Raw genomic sequence first — 19,655 nt, forward strand, 5'->3', positions numbered from 1 at the left:
CAGAGAGATAGCAAAAACATTAGGTGTGGCCAAATCAACTGTTTGGAACATTCTTAAAAAGAAAGAACGCACCGGAGAGCTCAGCAACACCAAAAGACCCGAAAAACCACGGAAAACAACTGTGGTGGATGCGCCTGTGCAGAATGCCGGAAAATGGCCGTGGCGGCCATTTATCCGACGTTCTGTGCAGGCGCAGTAAAGTCCGGGCACACTCTAGTGCCCAGAGTCTACTGCGCATGCGAAAAGAACACAGGAAACATGGCCGCGGCGGCCATTTTCCAGTGTTCTGAGCAGCGCAGACACCAGATGTGGGACCACGGACAGGTAAGTCTAAAATAATATTGGTGCGGTGCGGGGCCCCCTGGACCCGGGGGGCCCGTGTGCCCTGCACACACTGCACCCATTATAGATACGCCACTGAGTACACATCATTCTCTATTAAAATACATACAACAGAGCTCATCCTGCAGGGGAGTCAAACATTTGGTATTGTGTTGGTTCTGTTAAGCTGTGTACACACCTATAGATATATCTGTCCAATTCGTGTGGTGGGACAGAAAATCTGGGAATGTATAGGAGCAAATAACAATAGAAATTTGCTCCCAGATGCTGGAAAATGGACTAGATTTTCTTTCCCACTAGACAGATTGGACAGATACCTATAGGTAAAGCTGGCACTTCACTGGTGTAGGTCATACACAAAGAAAGGGGAAGGCATTTTCCCAAGTCCTAGTTTAGCAGTTGTAGAAGATTAGATAGTTTTCACTGTAGGACTTTTTAAGGGCAGGGGTGCTGAACGCAGAGTACACACCTGTGCACACCAAAGCAGAGCTGTAACTACTCATTTTGACAAAAAAACGTGTGTCGCCATCCATGGTTGAAGCATGAAGAGCGCGTGCCTGAGGCATGCGCAAAAAAATTCAGGTGTGCTCTCGCTGGGAAAGGGCGTAGCCACCTATTTTTTCACATTACGTCACACCGAAGTGTCTCTTTTTCACATTATGTCACACATTAGTGTCCCTTTTTCACAAGATATCACACGGTAGTGCCCCATAGTCACGTTATGTTACACAGTAATGTCCCTTAGTCACATTACACCACAGTGTCCCTTCATCATACTACACTGCACAGTAGTGCCCTTTTTCACCTTTCGTCACAGTAGTGTCCTTTTTCATGTTACGACACACAGTAGTGTCCTTTTTTCACGTTATGTCACACAATAGTGTCCCTTATTCACATACACAAACATGAATATTTGCACATAACAAATATTATAAAATAGAAAAATTATATACAATATATTGTATACAATTAATACTACATGGATCTGCATGTTTCAAATAGCAACATACTAAAAGGAATAGAGGGAGACAGGAAAAAGAGAGGAGGAAAGGGGGGAGCCAGGAGAAAAAGAGAGGAGGAATTTGGGCAGCTGGGGAGAGAGAAGGAAAGAGGGGACCCAACATAGGAGAATTAGGGAGAGCCTGGAGAGAGAGGAGGAATAGGGGGACCTGGGGTAGAGAGAGATTATGGGGAGCCAGGAGAGACATAGGATAAATATGGGGAGTGGGAAGAGATAAAGAATAAATAGGGAGAGCCAGGAGAGAAAGAGAAGGTATAGGTTGAACCGGAGAGAGCAGATATAGGGAGAGCCGCGAGATTGTGAAGGAACAGGTTGAACCGAGAGAAAGAGAGGAGGAATTGGGGAAGCTAGAGAGACATAGGAGAGATAGAGTGAGCTGGGAGAGAAAGAAGGAATAGGGGAAGCCGGGTGAGAGAGAAGGAATTGGAGAGGCCAGGAAAAACATGAAAAAAGAGTTGGGAGAGAGTAGGAAGGAATAGGGAAAGATGAGAGAGAGAGGGGGAATAGGGGAAGCCGGGAGAGACATAGGAGAAGAGGGGAAGCTGGGAGATAGAGGGTAGGAATTAGGGGGAGACAGGAATGACACAGGAGAAATAGGGGGAGCTGGGAGAGAGATGGAATAGGTGAAGCCAGGAGAGACATAGGATAAAGAGAGGAAGCTGGGAGATAGAGGGTAGGAATAGAGGGAGATGGGAGAGACATAGGAGAAAGAGGGAAATCTTGGAGAGAGAAAAGAAATTGGGAACGCCGGGAGAGACATAGGAGAGAGGGGAAGCTGGGAGAGCGAGGAGGAATAGGGGAAAGCCATAGGAGAAGGGAGCTAGGAGAGAGTAGGAAGGAATAGGGAAAGACGAGCGAGAAGAGGAATAGGGGAAGCAGGGTGAGACATAGGAGAAAGAGGGGAAGCTGGGAGAGAGAGAGCGAAGGAAGAAGGGAAGCCAGGAGAGTCATAGGAGAAAGAGGAGAAGCTGGGAGATAGAGGGTAGGAATAGGGGAAGATGGGAGAGACATAGGAGAAAGAGGGGAAGCTGGGAGAGAGGAGGAATAGGGGGAGACGGGAGAGACATAGGAGAAAAAGGGGAACTTAGGAAAGAGAGATAAGGAATAGGGAAAGACGAGCGAGAGGAGGAATAGGGGAAGCCGAGAGAGACATAGGAGAAATAGGGGGAGCTGGGAGAGAGAGAAGGAATAGGGGAAGCCAGGAGATGCATAGGAGAAAGAGGGGAAGCTGGGAGATAGAGGGTAGGAATAGAGGGAGACAGGAGATACATAGGAGAAAGAGGGGAAGCTGGGAGAGAGAAGATGAATAGGGGGAGATGGGAGAGACATAGGAGAGAGGGGAAGCTGGGAGAGAGAGAGAGAGAGAGAGAGAAGGATAATGGGAACCCGGGAGAGACATAGGAGAAAGAGGGGAACCTGGGAAAGAGAGAGTAGGAATAGGGGGAGACGGGAGAGAGAGGAGGTATAGGGGAAGCTGGGATAGAGAGAGAGGAGGAATTGGGGAAGCTAGAGAGACATAGAAGAAATAGGGTGAGCTGGGAGAGAAAGAAGCAATAGAGGAGGCTGGGAAAGCCATAGGAGAAGGGAGCTGGGAGAGAGTAGGAAGGAATAGGGAAAGACAAGAGAGAGAGGGGGAATAGGGGAAGCCGGGAGAGACATAGGAGAAGAGGGGAAGCTGGGAGATAGAGGGTAGGAATTAGGGGGAGACAGGAATGACACAGGAGAAATAGGGGCAGCTGGGAGAGAGAAGGAATAGGGGAAGCCAGGAGAGACATAGGAGAAAGAGAGGAAGCTGGGAGATAGAGGGTAGGAATAGAGGGAGATGGGAGAGACATAGGAGAAAGAGGGAAATCTTGGAGAGAGAAAAGAAATTGGGAACGCCGGGAGAGACATAGGAGAGAGGGGAAGCTGGGAAAACGAGGAGGAATAGGGGAAAGCCATAGGAGAAGGGAGCTAGGAGAGAGTAGGAAGGAATAGGGAAAGACGAGTGAGAGGAGGAATAGGGGAAGCAGGGTGAGACATAGGAGAAAGAGGGGAAGCTGGGAGAGAGAGAGCGAAGGAAGAAGGGAAGCCAGGAGAGTCATAGGAGAAAGAGGAGAAGCTGGGAGATAGAGGGTAGGAATAGGGGAAGACGGGAGAGACATAGGAGAAAGAGGGGAAGCTGGGAGAGAGGAGGAATAGGGGGAGACGGGAGAGACATAGGAGAAAAAGGGGAACTTAGGAAAGAGAGATAAGGAATAGGGAAAGATGAGCGAGAGGAGGAATAGGGGAAGCCGGGAGAGACATAGGAGAAATAGGGGGAGCTGGGAGAGAGAGAAGGAATAGGGGAAGCCAGGAGATGCATAGGAGAAAGAGGGGAAGCTGGGAGATAGAGGGTAGGAATAGAGGGAGACGGGAGATACATAGGAGAAAGAGGGGAACCTTGGAGAGAGAAGATGAATAGGGGGAGATGGGAGAGACATAGGAGAGAGGGGAAGCTGGGAGAGAGAGCGAGAGAGAAGGATAATGGGAACCCGGGAGAGACATAGGAGAAAGAGGGGAACCTGGGAAAGAGAGAGTAGGAATAGGGGGAGACGGGAGAGAGAGGAGGTATAGGGGAAGCTGGGATAGAGAGAGAGGAGGAATTGGGGAAGCTAGAGAGACATAGGAGAAATAGGGTGAGCTGGGAGAGAAAGAAGCAATAGAGGAGGCTGGGAAAGCCATAGGAGAAGGGAGCTGGGAGAGAGTAGGAAGGAATAGGGAAAGACAAGAGAGAGAGGAGGAATAGGGGAAGCCGGGTGAGACATAGGAGAAAGAGGGAAATCTTGTAGAGAGAGAAGAAATTGGGGAAACCGGGAGAGACATAGGAGAGAGGGAAAGCTGGGAGAGCGAGGAGGAATAGGGGGAGACGGGAGAGACATAAGAGAAAGAGGGGAAGCTGGGAGAGAAGAGGAATAGGGGGAGACGGGAGAGACATAGGAGAAAAAGGGGAACCTAGGAAAGAGGGATAAGGAATAGGGAAAGACGAGCGAGAGGAGGAATAGGGTAAGCCGGCAAAGACATAGGAGAAATAGGGGGAGCTGGGAGAGAGAGAGAGAAGGAATAGGGGAAGCCAGGAGAGACATAGGAGAAAGAGGGGAAGCTGGGAGATAGAGGGTAGGAATAGAGGGAGACGGGAGATACATAGGAGAAAGAGGGGAAGCTGGGAGAGAGAAGAAGAATAGGGGGAGACGGGAGAGACATAGGAGAGAGGGGAAGCTGGGAGAGAGAGAGAGAGAGAGAGAGAGAGAAGGAAAATGGGAACCCGGGAGAGACATAGGAGAAAGAGGGGAACCTGGGAAAGAGAGAGTAGGAATAGGGGGAGACGGGAGAGAGAGGAGGTATAGGGGAAGCTGGGATAGAGAGAGAGGAGGAATTGGGGAAGCTAGAGAGACATAGGAGAAATAGGGTGAGCTGGAAGAGAAAGAAGGAATAGGGGAGGCCGGGAAAGCCATAGGAGAAGGGAGCTGAGAGAGAGTAGGAAGGAATAGGGAAAGACAAGAGAGAGAGGGGGAATAGGGGAAGCCGGTTGAGATATAGGAAAAAGAGGGGAAGCTGAGAGAGAGAGAGAAGGAAGAAGGGAAGCCAGGAGAAACATTGGAGAAAGAGGAGAAGCTGGGAGATAGGGGGTAGGAATTAGGGGGAGACAGGAACGACATAGGAGAAATAGAGGGAGCTGGGAGAGAGAGAAGGAATAGGAGAAGCCAGGAGAGACATAGGAGAAAGAGAGGAAGCTGGGAGATAGAGGGTAGGGATAGAGGGAGATGGGAGAGACAAATACGAGAAAGAGGGAAATCTTGGAGAGAGAGAAGAAATTGGGGAAACCGGGAGAGACATAGGAGAGAGGGGAAGCTGGGAGAGCGAGGAGGAATAGGGGGAGACGGGAGAGACATAAGAGATAGAGGGGAAGCTGGGAGAGAAGAGGAATAGGGGGAGACGGGGAGACATAGGAGAAAAAGGGGAACCTAGGAAAGAGGGATAAGGAATAGGGAAAGATGAGCGAGAGGAGGAATAGTGCAGACGCAATGCTGTTTTCTGCGCTTAGCGTGGTGGAAACAGCATCGCACCTGGAAGTTTAGTCAGAGAATGCCTGTTCTCGCAACTAAATATCCTGTTTAAGACTCGAGGGGCGGGAGAAGGGCATTCTCCGACCTAACAACACGCAGAATTTAATAGCTCTGGGAGCTCATTCCCGGCGCTATTCAATTCGCGTTGCATTGAATCGAGCCCATAGGAGAAAGAGGGGGAGCTGGGAGAGAAAGAAGGAATAGGGGGAGATGGGAGATAGAGGGTAGGAATAGGGGGAGAATAGAGACAGGAGGAATAAGAGCAGGCAGCAGAGTTTAGGAATAGGTGCAGATGCGAGGGGAATAGGGGGAAACAGCAAAGAGAGAGAGAAGAAATCAGGGTAGATGGAAGAGATAGTAGGAGGAGGAGGAATAAGGTGAGATGAGAGACAGAAGGAAATTAATGGCGGAGATGGTAGAGAGAGATACATCATGTAGTTTTGGAGTGTACAGAGTCACCATATGCAGTCTACTGTGAAGCAGCGTCCTGCTGCACTCTAGCTGATGCCCGGGTTTCATTAATAGCATGGAACCCGGAAGTGCGCCTCCTCTGAATGGCATGTACTTTGCCCCAGCTCCTTGAGCGGCTCCGCTTCCCGGGCAGCAGACTGTCGCCATAGCGCTCCCCCCGCCCAGATTCCCACTGCCCCCATTGCCATGGGGCTTGGTCGCGGCCGCATCATTGCTCAATGACGTCATGACGCAGTCGCGCATTCGTTGAATCGGCTTGCTGAGCAAGGCGCCGCCTGGGAGGTTGTACTGCCGGGTAAGCCTGTGCTCAGCCAAAGCGGCCCATTTGGCCATCTGCCCTTCTGGCATTTGCCAGAAGTGCCCGATGGCCAGTCTGGCCCTGACTCCGGGTACATAGTTACAGCCCTAAGTGGGGTGAATATATTGTGGGCAATGGAGGAGGTGCCCTTTCAGTGCTGGAGCAATGCGACAGGTGCCTCCATTGTCTCCCATAGTTCTGCCCCTGTGATATGTGGCAATACTGCTCACATAGAGGCACTGCCAGTATTTATCAGAAGAGTAAATCCATGTGCTACTGCTACTGGATGGTTATGAATACAAGTAAGGTCATCATTGGTTGGTCCTTAGTCTAGCCATGAGAAAAGACCATACGATAATTCTCAGTGTCTCCTTGTATACATTTTTGTTTAAATTATTTACATTCTTTCAAATAAATTGTGAGAACATTTGTGTATATTAATAAATGTTAGGTAACCATGGCTGCTCGGCACAGTCAGGAAACAATAAATCTTGTAATTACATGGAATAAAACTAGAATAAAACTAGTTCTGATCAGTTCTAGACCCAATAATTACTGTAAATAATGTGCAATATTTTCTAAAAGAGGAAATCATCCAAACTTTTGTGATGTGTTATTTCCATATTACAATACAATATAATACAATATATTTCATTTAGTAAACAGCATTCTTATATTTAATCTTCTGGGACACTTAGGGCGGTAAAGTAGCATTTGTAAAATGTAAATTTGTTGGGAGATTGAATTATGGGAACTGGTTATTGTTTACATATGATAGCATGACATTATTACTTTACTGCAATATTATGGTGAAATCATATTTCATTTTGATCACGCTTTACATATGCTGTGTTTAGATGTGCAGAAGCTGTAAGCATTAAGGCACCCATACACGATGCGATATGCACCTTGCGATGCGCCGCCCGATCCAACTGCCGATATATTGGGCAGTCTCCACACATGGAGCAATCCGCTGCCCGACCACCCGATATACTGGCACCCCCCTCTCTTCCCCGCATAGCGCTGCATGGGATCGTACATCGCATCACCAGATCTTATGTGCAGTATGTCAGATCTGGATGTGCGATGTACGATCCCACGGGAGCGCGCACTGGCCCATATCATGCCCACACACAGGACCTGATTCAGACCCGCTCACTAGGATGTGTTCGCTCTTAGCTGGCCAAGTTTTGCAATTTGCGCAATCGTATGCATCGCAGTGTGCGTGCGCGAACCAGTGCGGGGGATCGGGAAGCGTTTGCTCATTGTGCATATACTACCCAGCACAGTGAGTGACAGGAGAAGCTGTTTGTGGGTAGTGACAGGGGCTGGATGCTAGAAACGGGGGAGTGTAGATGTGCCTGAGCGTCACCTGGTTGTATTTCACACTGAAGTGATCGCAGTGTTTGCGGCAGGGTATAGTCAACCTCAAGCGCTGCTTTCGCTTCCGATGGCACCCGATGTTCCGATGGTTGCATACACGTCCTGGAGATGACGTGCGCAGGTGGGCATCTGCATACACAAAGCAATCGCACGCCAAACCATAGTGGGCGTGCTTATGCCTTGCCGTGCGATCGCCTGCCATGCCGTCACTTAGCCGAATTTGCATACACTGGGTGCGAGCGTACGCATCCAGCGAGCGGGTCTGAGTGAGCTCCAAAGTACGATATAGCAGCGACATTGTACTAATCCGTTGGATTGTCTGCTGTAACGCACCGTGAATGGGGGCCTTTAGAATTGCAACATCCTGTCATTCTAGTCATGACATTAAAGTCAAACAATCTAATTTAACCGCCTCGGTGTTCAGAGGCGCCCATTACTGCTGAGTACATTACATACTTACCAACTCTCCCTGAATGTCAGGGAGTCTAGAAGGGTTTGGCTGACCCTGGCGTTCACTATGTATACTGTGTCTGGGTAATTGATAGGCTGCGGCTGCCCAAAAAAGAAAAGTTGTGCAATCTTTCCAAAATGACTTATATATAAAACATAGGCGCTGGAGCGCTGGTGGTTGCTCCTGGTAACCAAAGGAGTGGAGTTGGAACTGAGAAGCCATCCCTTGCAGTCAAATCAAATACCTGCAACTTTTTTGTCCCCACAAGTAAATAAAGAGCAGAGCGGAGTAATACAGTGCGCTGGCTTTAATTTACCAAATGGCCACGTCTGCAAGGGGACGGGCCCCTAGAAGCTTCAGGCCCTTGGGCAACTGCCCAACAAGCCCAATGGAAGAGACAGCCCTAAGTACACGTCCACTTTACCGTCACGCTCATAGGTGTTGCTTTCACAGTCTCCCTGAAATGTTTTTTCAAAAATAGACAAGTATGGTCCAGTAGCTAAACATTGCTAATTATCCTGCACACCTCTATGGGGAGTGAGGGGAAAATAGCAATGCTTCTGGCAATCTTACTGGCCACTACTGCCCCCACTGACTGTTTCGGAGGCACTTTGCTACCGTCAAGATGAATTGAATTATAATCTGATTTTATAATCTGTATTTACCACATGCATCACGACATTTAAAAAAAAAATTTCTATGGTGACCTTAACAGAAACATATTATCCATTTACATTCAATTTAGTTTGTAACACCATTTGATATTCTAGTGCAGGTATGCAACATAATCATGTATACTGGTGTGCTGATATTAATATAGTGCTAAAATAATATTAAAAGTGCTAAAAGTTGAATCAGGAACCCAGTGGTCTATTAATCATTGCCAAAACAAATATATATTACTCCATATAGCCTCGTTGCACAATGATGAGAGACTTTGTTTTGTCCCTATTCATCATTGATGTATGGCCAGGGCAGGGATTATGAAAATCTGCTTGGGGTTCTAGTACCTTTCGCAGCAGTCTTTTGCAGATGGGAAATTCTTCTCTTTCAGATTCAAGGGGAGACTCACACTGCACACACTGCACCCATATTATCTCAAGTTTACCTCTTTGAAATCCCACGTCGGGTCTCTCAGCGCTGATCAAAATGCCGGAAAATGGCCACCGCTGCCATTTTTCCAGTGTTTTACACATGCGCTGTGAGGGAATCACCGGGAAAATGGTGGCCGTGCCATTTCCCTGGTGATCTGCGCATGTGCAGTAGACTCTAGGCACACTCTAGAGTCTACTGTTTCTCCGGTGGCCGGCCAGCCTTGTCAGCTGGCTGCCGGCCGCGGGGGGTGAGAGGAGGGGACCCGTGACGGGATGCATACGGGCCCCACCTCTATAGAGACGCCCCCGTTCTTACCCCATGGATTGTCCGATAAAGGACAGCTTTTCTTAGATAAGGCAACTGCAAACATCCTGAGATTGTGTTAGCTCAAGACTACAACTTTTTCAAAAGTTTGTTTTTTTGTGGTTTGATAAATAGCATAATCACAATATTCCCATGGTTTCTATGAGACAGAGGGCTGCTTCTGTTCTGACAGTGCCTAGATATCTCCTCCACTAGAAACTTGATATTTCCAGCATTAAGCTCGTTACACAATAACTGACGGCCGCCAACCTACCTAACGATTGGTAACTGCATATACACGTACTAACCGTTCGGCAATATATCTGCCAGCAGAGCTATTTGAATATGACTGCCCACTGATGATTTCATATTCAGTGACTTCTGCTGTAGACATATCGGGCTGTCAGTGGGTCGGCCATACAGCCAGCCAGATGAAACGATATATTTGCTAGATATAGCGTCATACTTTCCTTTATGACTTGCTGTGGTGGGATCTTCTGACATACTTGCTTACCCTGAATTTCTGGGAGAGTCACAATTTTTGGGGAAATCTCCTCTGGGACAGTAGATAAGTCTCCCACATCCTGCCCTCTACTGCGTGATTTGCACAGGGAAAAGGTAGCATGATGCGTTTCACTGTGAAATGCAGCATTATATCAAGGGATGTGGCTACAATTACACAATTATTGGCACCATGCCCCTCCCCATAAAACTTACAATTCCAGATCACTGAGAGGAAAAGTGGCCACTTATGTGTATCTATAATGCATTGGTGTATCTATAATAGGTGCAGGGTTGGCGGTGCAGATGGGCCCCTGGGTCAAAGGGAGTCCACACTGCACACCTTGCACCCATATAATTATTGTATTTATCTCTCCGGAGTCCAACATTGGCCAGTGCTGCAGACTGAAATCACCGGGAAAATGTAATTTTCTCAGTGATTTGCACATGTGCAGTGAAGATGTCTCCAGGAATATAGCGCATTAGACTCTGGCCTGAAGCTAGAATTTACTGCACTGCCAGAGGCATGGAGGCTGCACACGGACCCCCTCCTATCTTAAACCGCCCCTACTATAATGAGTCCAGGGTGTGCACACCAATCCCTGGGCCCAGGGGGGCACACACCACACACCCTGCATCTAGCTCTTTGTCTGCCCCATTTCCCCCTAGTTCTGTGCACGCGCAGTACTAAAATCAGAGACACTGGCACATGTGTTGGCGAGGAAGGGGGGTCCCACACACAGACTGCACATGGACCAACTTCCTTGTTAAAGCTCCCCTGAGTGCCTAAGTATGTCTTCTGATCCCTCCCCAGTGGGCTGGAGCTTCTCCCAGTGCAAGTGTTTTGCAATTCTAGGGCCAAGTGCAGAACCAGAAGTAAAGTAATAGCGTTAGCCAGTGCTTAAAGTGGTCCTTGAGAAGTGGTGGAACTCCACCACTCCCCCTCAGTGATTTTTAAGAAAAGGGACAGCGTGCGCTGCGAAAAGGGGCGTGGTCTCAAAAGAAAGAGGCGTGGTCACACAATAGTATTCCCAATTTAAATTACACCACACAGTAGCACAATCTTGATTCACCCATTTCACATTACACCACATAGTAGTGTCCCTTATTCATGTATGACACATAGCAGTGCCCCATTACACAATGCCTACATTTGTGTCCCTTATACACAATGCCCACAGTAGTAGTGCCCCTTATACAATGCCCACAGCAGTAGTGCCCCTTACACATAATGCCCACAACAGTAGTGCCACTTATACAAATGCAACGCCCATTGTAGTGGTACCCCTTATGCAGTACTCCCAGTAGTGGTGCCCCTTATGCAGTGGCCCCAGTAGTAGTAGTACCCCTTGTGCAGTGCCCCCAGTAGTGGTAGTTCCCCTTATGCAGTGCCCTCAGTAGTGGTGCCCCTTATGCAGTGCCCACAATGGTAGTGCCCCTTATGCAGTTCCCCTAGTAGTGCCCCTTATGCAGTGCCCCTAGTAGTCATAGTGCCCCTTATGCAGTACCCCTAGTAGTCGTAGTGCCCACAGTGGTAGTGTCCCTTATTCAGTGCCCCCAGTAGTGGTGCCCTTTATGCAGAGCCCCCAGGAGTAATGCCCCCAGTAGTAATACCCCTTATTGTAGTGTCCCCAATAGTAATGCCCCCTGAGTAATGCCCCCAGAAGTTATGCCCTGTACAGTACCGCTTACTCACACAAAAAAAACAATACTTACCTTAAGCCCCGCTCTTGCGTGCCTCCGGTCCACCTGGCTGTTCTGAGAGAGGTGGAGAGTCTGATAGGGAGAGGGAGAGCGCTCCAAAGGTAGGGAGCAGCATGGGCAAAATCTTGGATGCGGGAGTGGGAGGAAGTAATCAGTTGGCAAGAGGCAGCATGCATTTGTTGAGCGAAGTGAGTGGGCGGGAGTGTGAAGGGAGAGAAGATCAGAAATGTATGTGGGAGAGGATTTGGTGAGGGCTTTGTAGGCGAGTGTAAGAACCTTGAACTGGCATCTGAAGGGGAAGGGGAGCCAGTGTAGGGCTTGAAGGAGAGGGGAAGCAGATGTAGAATGTCTGGAGAGGTAAATGAGCTGAGCAGCAGCATTGAGAACTGATTGTATTGGAGAGAGGTGAGGGACTGGGAGGCCAGCTAGGAGAAGGTTACAGTAGTCCAATCTGGAGATGACCAGCGAGTGGATGAGGTTTTTAGTAGCATCCTAGGTGAGGAAGGGTCTAATCCTGGAGATATTTTTTAGGTGGAAATGGCAGGACCGTGAGAGGTGCTGAATGTGTGGTTTAAAAGAGAGGGAGGAGTCTAGGATAACTCCAAGACAGCGCACTTCATGGCTAGAGGAGATAATTGTGCCATCAATAGATAATGACATTGTGGGAAGTGAGGGAGTGGAAGAGGGTGGGAAGATGATCAGCTAAGTCTTAGACATGTTAAGTTTAAGAAAGCACTGGGATATCCATGAAGAGACAGCAGAGAGACAGTTGGAGATATGGGTAAGGAGCGAGGGGGAGAGCTCAGGGATGGAAAGGTAAATTTGAGTATCATCAGCATAGAGATGATATTGGAGGTCAAAATAGTTTATGAGTTCACCTAAAGAGGATGTATATAGGGAGAAAAAGAGAGGTCCAAGAACAGAACCTTGGGGAACTCCTACTGTTAGTGGAAGTGGGGGGGAAGAGGAGTCATGATAGGAGACAGAGAAGGAACTATCAGAGAGGTAGGAGGACAGCCAGGAGGGGGCCATACAAAGTAAACCAAGAGAGTGAAGGATTTCCAGGAGGAGAGAGTGGTCTACAGTGTCAAATGCAGCAGAGAGGTCACGGAGAATGAGCAGAGAGTATTGGCCCTCGGATTTGGCAGCAAGGAGGTCATTGCTGACTTTCGTGAGGGCAGTTTCAGTGGAGTGGAGAGAACAGAAGCCAGATTGAAATGAGTCAAGGAGGGAGTGGGAGGAAAGAAAGGTGGTAAGGCGGTTGTAAACAATATGCTCAAGGAGTTTGGAAACAAAAGGGAGAAGATGGGTCGGTAGTTGGAGAGTATGTTAGGATCAAGGGTAGGTTTTTTAAGAATGGGGGAGACAAGGGCATGTTTGAATGCAGAAGGGACAGTGCCAGATGATAGGGAAAGATTAAGGAGGTGAGCAAGTTGGGAACAGGCAGAAGGAGACAGGTAACAGAGGAAATGGGAAGGGATAGGTTCAAGAGGGGAGGTGGAAGGAGTGGAGGACTGGATGAGGGCCATGACTTCCTCTCCAGAAACAGGGGAGAAGGATATCAGAGTTGGTGAGACAGAAGGGAAGGGGTTGTCAGGGAAAGGAGGGGCAGGAGTGCTGAGGGTCTGATTGGATATGATGTCCTCATGTATGGAGTACATTTTAGATGTAAAGTAGGTGGCAAAGTCAAGGGCAGAGAGTAAGGAGGGGAAGGACAGAGGAGGGAGTTGAAAGTGGCAAAGAGACGTCGGGGGTTTGAGGACTGGGAGGAGATGAGGTTCTTGAAATGTTTGTTTGGAGAGGGACAGGGCAGCACTGTAGGATGTGAGAATAAATTTGGAGAAAGTCAGCCTTAGAGCATGATTTTCTCCACTGACACTTGGCAATTCTTGAACACTTTTGCAAGTATCTGGTGCATTTGGAATGCCAGGGTTGTGGTGTGGATCTGCGAGGGTGAGTAGTTATTGCCAGAGCAACAGAGTCAAGAGCAGAAGTAAGGGAGGAATTGTACAGGGAAGTGGCTTGTTCAGGACAGGAGAGAGAAAGGATAGGGGAGAGAAGAGAGTCCAGCAGGGAGGAAAAAGCAAGTGTCAATAGCCTCAATGTTACGCTTAGTAAATGTAGCCTTAGGAGGTAAAGGAGAGAGGGATAGATTAAAAGAGAGATGGTGATGGTCAGAGAGGGGGAATGGGGAATTGTAGTAGTCAGAAATATCACAACGGTGAGTAAAGACCAGGTCAAGCGAATGCCCACTCACATGAGAGGATGATGAGGTCCATTGGGCGATACCAAATGAAGAGGTGAGAGCAAGGAGTTTAGCGGCAGAGGATTCTGTGGGAATGTCAATAGGAATATTAAAATCACTTAGGATAATGGAGGGAAGATCTGAGGAGAGAAAGTGAGGGAGCCAGGAAGTGAAGTTGTCAAGGAATTTGAAGGAAGAGCCAGGGGGACAGTAAATGACAGCTACTGTGAGGTTTACTGGTTGGAAGAGGTGTATAGCATGAACCTCAAATGTGGGGAATGTAAGGGATGGTTCAGAGGGTATTAGCTGGTAGGAATAACTGGTGGATAGAAGGACCCCAACACCACCACCATGGTGACCCCCAGGCCGGGGAGTGTGGGAGAAAGTGAGGCCCCCAGAGGATAGAGCAGCAGGAGAAGTAGTGTCAGAGGGTGAGATGCAGGTTTCAGTAATGGCTAGGAGATTCAGGGAGTTGGAGATGAAAAGGTCATGGGTGGGGACCAGTTTATTACAGACTGACCTGGCATTCCAGGGGGCACAGGATAGAGAGATACCGTTTGTGGGGGAGATGTGAATAAGATCTGGGTTGCTGTAGCGTGGAGGTGAGATTAATTTGGGGGACAGATATGAATAGAGTTTAGTGATGGTGCAGGCACCTGAGCTAGAAAGGGAACCTGTAGGAGGTGGGCAGGGAGGGAGATGTGGATGGCAGTGGGGTGAAGTGACAGGGAGAGGAGTGTAGGAGGAGGGTTTAGTGGTAGGGTAATAGGACAATGGGGGGGGTAGAACTGGAAGAAAGTGGAGTAATGGGAGAGGAGGGAAGAGTAGGCAGACAGAGGAGGGGAGGAGGAGGTGGAAGAGACAAGGGGGAAAGGATAAAGGTGGAAGCACAGAGGATTATGTAGAGACTGATTGAAGGAGGGAGTTGAAGAAAACCTTGTCATGGTGTTGATACTGTAAGTAAACAAGAGGAATGAAATTTGGAAATGTAAATGAGATATGAATGCAAGAGATTTGTAGAAATGCAAGTGAAAGAACAGTGATGATAAATATGTATGCAGATTAACAAGTTTGTTATTGAGAGTGGGGATCTATGTGTGCAGAATTTGAATAATAACGTAGATTGTAAGCATATAGAGGATGTGAGGCTAGGCAAGAGAGCTAAAGGAAAGTGTTTCCAAGTGGAAAGAGGTATACCGACATGGGAACAAGTACGATGAGCACATTATCACATATTATCACAATGTACACATATTTTAAAGTTTCATTCAGTGACTGGTTATTACATAACCAAATTTTTTTGTGGAGTCCCATAAGTGCTCCCCGCTGATTTGTCAACTTTTATTGCAGACCGGAGTGGATTAAAAACGTATACAGAAGATCCCATAAATTGTGGTGCCTAGAAGCCCCCCAAATAAATAAATAAATAAATATATTAAACCACCAATCAGCTAACCCAGTGGTTCCCAAACTTTTTTGAATTACGGCACCCTAATGTATCGGCATTGTTTTCATGGCACCCTTGTGTCAAAAGTTTGTTATTGAGAAATTCAAAAAATGTTTTGTAAAGTCGTAAAGTTAAGTAAATTGTGCTTACCTGTCATCCTTAGGGTCAGTTATGTGGTGATGGACAGGTTTACGCTTCTGTTTGTCCACATATTTACATTACATTGACCATAAATAATTTTATTTGCTGCTGGACCACCAACCTGAGGCACCCCTGCAAGTGTCTCGAGGCACCCCAGGGTGCCACGGCAAACCACTGAGCTAACTCATGAAATTGTGGTGATCTAAGGTCATATGAAGAAACCAGCAATATTGTTTCAGTGCTATTTATTGCAACATTAGGCAATACAGGTTTGCTATTTTGTTGAACTGATTACCTGTTGTGATTAATCACAGATACCATATAAAAAATTTTGATTATTGCTATACCAGTTTATTTGTATATGTATACTCTATGTGATTTATATTTTTTTGTTTTTTATACATAGAAACCAATTGATTCAGTGTATGTATTAATAAATGTAAACAACTTTTTTATGGCATAACTGACCCTCTTTTTATTCTTTTTTTATACATTTATGTAAATTAAGTTCACAGTAATTTGTTGTGTATTGTGTTCCACAGCGCTGTTATTTTTTCCTTGTTTGTTATTCTTCTGGTTAGCAACCTTTTAACAGCAGCGTGGAACACATATTTTGGATTTATAGTGGTATATATTGGTTATCCTTTTGTAGTGCCTGTGGCTATATTTTCTTCTCTCCCTTAGGGCTAGATTCAATTATACATAAAAGGCCATAATTGGCGAAAAAGTTTTGCCTATTGCGCTTTTCGCCTGTTTGCATCCTATCACCAAATTCAATTCCAGGACATCTTCGCCTAAGCGGAAACTCAACGCACTGAAACAGGTTTCTCTAATGAATGGCAGGCGGAACAAAGTGCAAATTCTCTATGTTGGAGTACAAATGTGGGGAAATGATTCAGAACCCTTTGGACACCCCAGCTAAGGACAAAACAGCCCCCCCCCCCCAAAAAAAAAAAAAAAAAATTACCTCAGAACACCCCAAAAAAAGAAATGTCATTTTTGGGGCAAAAATAAAAAGGGGGGGTACAAGGATAAAAAGTAGAGAAATAGGTTTCTTGGGGGGCTGTATGGATGGGGCAGGTGTTTTTAGGATGGCAGGTGCATGCAGCAGATGGAATTTTCACATTTTTTAAAAGTGCACTTTAGCAACACAAAAATATGCTAGCACCCATTTTCAAGTACCCCAAATTTTCCACCAAAAATACTGTTTTCTATAGTTTTTCACCACTTTTACAAATATGCTCCTAGAAAGCTCTTAACACAAATTAAGGACACAAAGTACTTTTATTAGGGCTAATAGTACACATCTGTAATGATTTCCAGTGTCAGTGTGTCTTATTTTGGGGTACAGACTGATTCCCCCAATCTATTCAGTACTTTCCACTTGTTATGCATTCGCCTATTTGCGTTTTCGCCTGTTTTGTAATTGAATAGGGCGAATCACGGGAAGACACATGCCGCGAATTTGCAAACAGGCGAATGCGGCGGAAAGTACAATGGGTGAAAAGTCGATGACTTTTTAATTTAATTGAATATGGGCCTTCATTTTTTGACTGCAGTTTTATATCAGGGTTATAATTTGTTATGGTGCTTCAGCTGAATTTTTTTTGTTTTACAGATCAATGGCCACACAAATGTGATGATGAACTCATGACCTGTGTTTAGAATTCCTGGACAGATCCAAATCCACCAGTCGGTCACTATATGGCAGGAATATCACTGCATTGCACAGGGCTATATTGGTTCAAATGACTGAGAGTGATATTCTTTAAAAGTAAATATACAAAAAGTGAAAACTCGATACTGATTCATTGGAAAGAATGTCCTTTTAATATCAATAAGCTACTAACCAAAATAAACAGTGCTTCAGGCACAAATATATCCATCCATATAACAGCTGCTGTCCTTAATTATGAAGAATGTTGGTGTGCTTGCATGGTTATCCAGGCCTCACACTGACAAACTCTTCTGCATGGTCCTGGTGTTCCTATTGTGTCTGCCAGCACTACTTCCAGCATATCACTACTGTGTGATGAATTAGTATCCAGCCCCCCCCAGATATCTTGTAAGGCTACAGGCAGAACTGAATACAGCCTTTCAGTGTGTGAGACAGAAGCAAACTGCATTCCACTGACTTAAGTGTCCTGTGAAGTGAAACCGTGACATCCAGTATACAACATATTGTTTACAGTAACTAAAATATCTCTATAATATACCTGATGCCTGACTACTGTGACTCTGAACATGATAAATCCTTCTCCATTGGATGTGACATCAAACCATCAATGCAAACCCATTTGATAATATATCTTAAGATCATGCCAACAACAATACTACTTGTTTGTGTGCACACCAGTAAATAATTACACAAAAACAAAGACTTTGTTTTATTGCCTCAGGGAACAAAGAGTATTATTTCCAGAGATTATAATGAGTTATTACACATAATGCTTTCCGATGAAATGTAAATGTGGGTTAATAAGGGGCATTTTACAGAGATTTGAAGCAATACAAGAAGATGTATGTATTGTAGCTGTGCCTATGTTGTTTCTATGAGGAGTCATATCCAGCATCCATAAAGAGCAGTTAGCAATGTCCACTAGTCAGAGCCATTTTAAGCCAGTAGTAGGCCCATCGGACAGATCATTTCAGTGGGACCCATTTGTAAAACTTGCAATTTTATCCTAAAACTTGGACAAGGTAAGTGTCCTTAGTAGTAAGTTTCCACTTCCACAGGCACAGATCAGTCTGTGTGAGGAACGGTTACAGTTTTATTATTCGATTAATAAGATCAAAAAACTTTTTTTTTTAAAATAAAAGCTAATTGTAGCAATTCTGTGCATGATGGGTCACACATGTACCTTTTGTAACAATACCAGTTATTAGAAATACAACAGGTAATGTAAATCACTGCTACCAAGATACCTCCAACTCTTTAACAATTGTGACTATATAAAAGTGACTCTTAGTTGTATCATATTTGTTTATCTTTCGTGTTTCCATTTGTTTTGATTCCCCCAAGTATTACTCTATCCCCTCCCCCTACCTCTTACAGTGTTCTCCCCTCCCCACCCAAGTGACATCACTGAAAGGCTGCCTCACAGAATGTCCCAGGCTGGGGACACACACAATCAGGATCTGATGAAGACAAGATAATGCACAGTACTGTGTACAGATCAGAGCCAGGTTACAGGAAAGCCTTGTAATGATAATGTGCTCAGAATTAATATATTTTGTAGGTAGACTGGAGAACAATTTACATTTTGGGAGACGCACTAGGAGAGAATGACAACCCTGTTTGGATTTTGGGGAAAAAGAGAGAAAGCTGAAACAATTAGAAAAGTTGGACAACAGTAGATAAAGTTTCAGGCTGAAATGCCTATTGCAGTGGATTACTGGGATGCTGGGAAGTGTAACACTGATTGATACAGGATTACACTCAGAAAGGTAAGCATAATTCTATATGTAGCCTTTTGCTGCAGCTTCACAATGGGTCGTTTCACTCAGATCTCTGAATGGCACAAATGCTGCCGGTTCTAGTGGTTGTGTTAATGCAATTGTATCATATTCATTTTGTATGAGACACAAACTGGATGGTCTGAAAGTATGAAAAGTTGAGCTAGACAGAATGTAAAGCTGGGATGTCCATGGGAAAGAGGACCACCTAAGATGCTGGGATGTAACACTGGATGACAGTGAGCCAGGTAAGCACAATGCTTAGTCATATTATGTATCCTCAAAAAGTATGGCTAAAATGACTAGACTAAAGGATAATACCTTGGCTCCGATCTGTGAAGGTACAAATAATGCCAGATCTAAAAATATCATGTCTGTAGCAGAATATACCATTGACAGTATAAGTGCATCCTACTAATTGTGCAGCATGTATAATATACACACAAAAACATTAGAATAATAGAATTAATAATTGATTGGTTTAAAATCACCATTCCTTTACACTTCAGGATGTATCTCACAGAACGGCAGAACATACATTCTAATCTATGTTATAACAAAACTAAGTATCATCTCCTAACTGGCATTGAATGGGTTAATGTTGCTTAGCAAAGGATTTCTCTATGTTGGAAACTATCAGTGGTAACTACATTGTGCTGGAAACTAAAATATGTAATATGTAATACAACATTTAAAACACTTTTATAAACCT

At 45.8% G+C, this 19,655-nt stretch overlaps 1 protein-coding gene across 1 annotated transcript in view; it reads left to right on the forward strand.

The window, feature by feature from the left end:
• The window catches only part of LOC148508161 (phosphatidylinositol 3,4,5-trisphosphate 5-phosphatase 2A-like), a 132,473-nt gene extending 114,881 nt beyond the window's left edge, over positions 1-17,592 (forward strand). The window contains exon 23 of the mRNA XM_088444976.1: positions 17,106-17,592. Coding sequence (XP_088301102.1) covers positions 17,106-17,127 — 22 coding nt within the window. The 3' untranslated portion in view covers positions 17,128-17,592. The remainder of the gene's footprint in view (positions 1-17,105) is intronic.
• The last annotated feature ends 2,063 nt before the right edge of the window (positions 17,593-19,655 follow it).

Source organism: Taudactylus pleione, unplaced genomic scaffold (assembly GCF_031769625.1).
Source record: "Taudactylus pleione unplaced genomic scaffold, aTauple2 ptg000375l, whole genome shotgun sequence".
In the NCBI taxonomy this organism is placed as follows: Eukaryota; Metazoa; Chordata; class Amphibia; order Anura; family Myobatrachidae; genus Taudactylus; species Taudactylus pleione.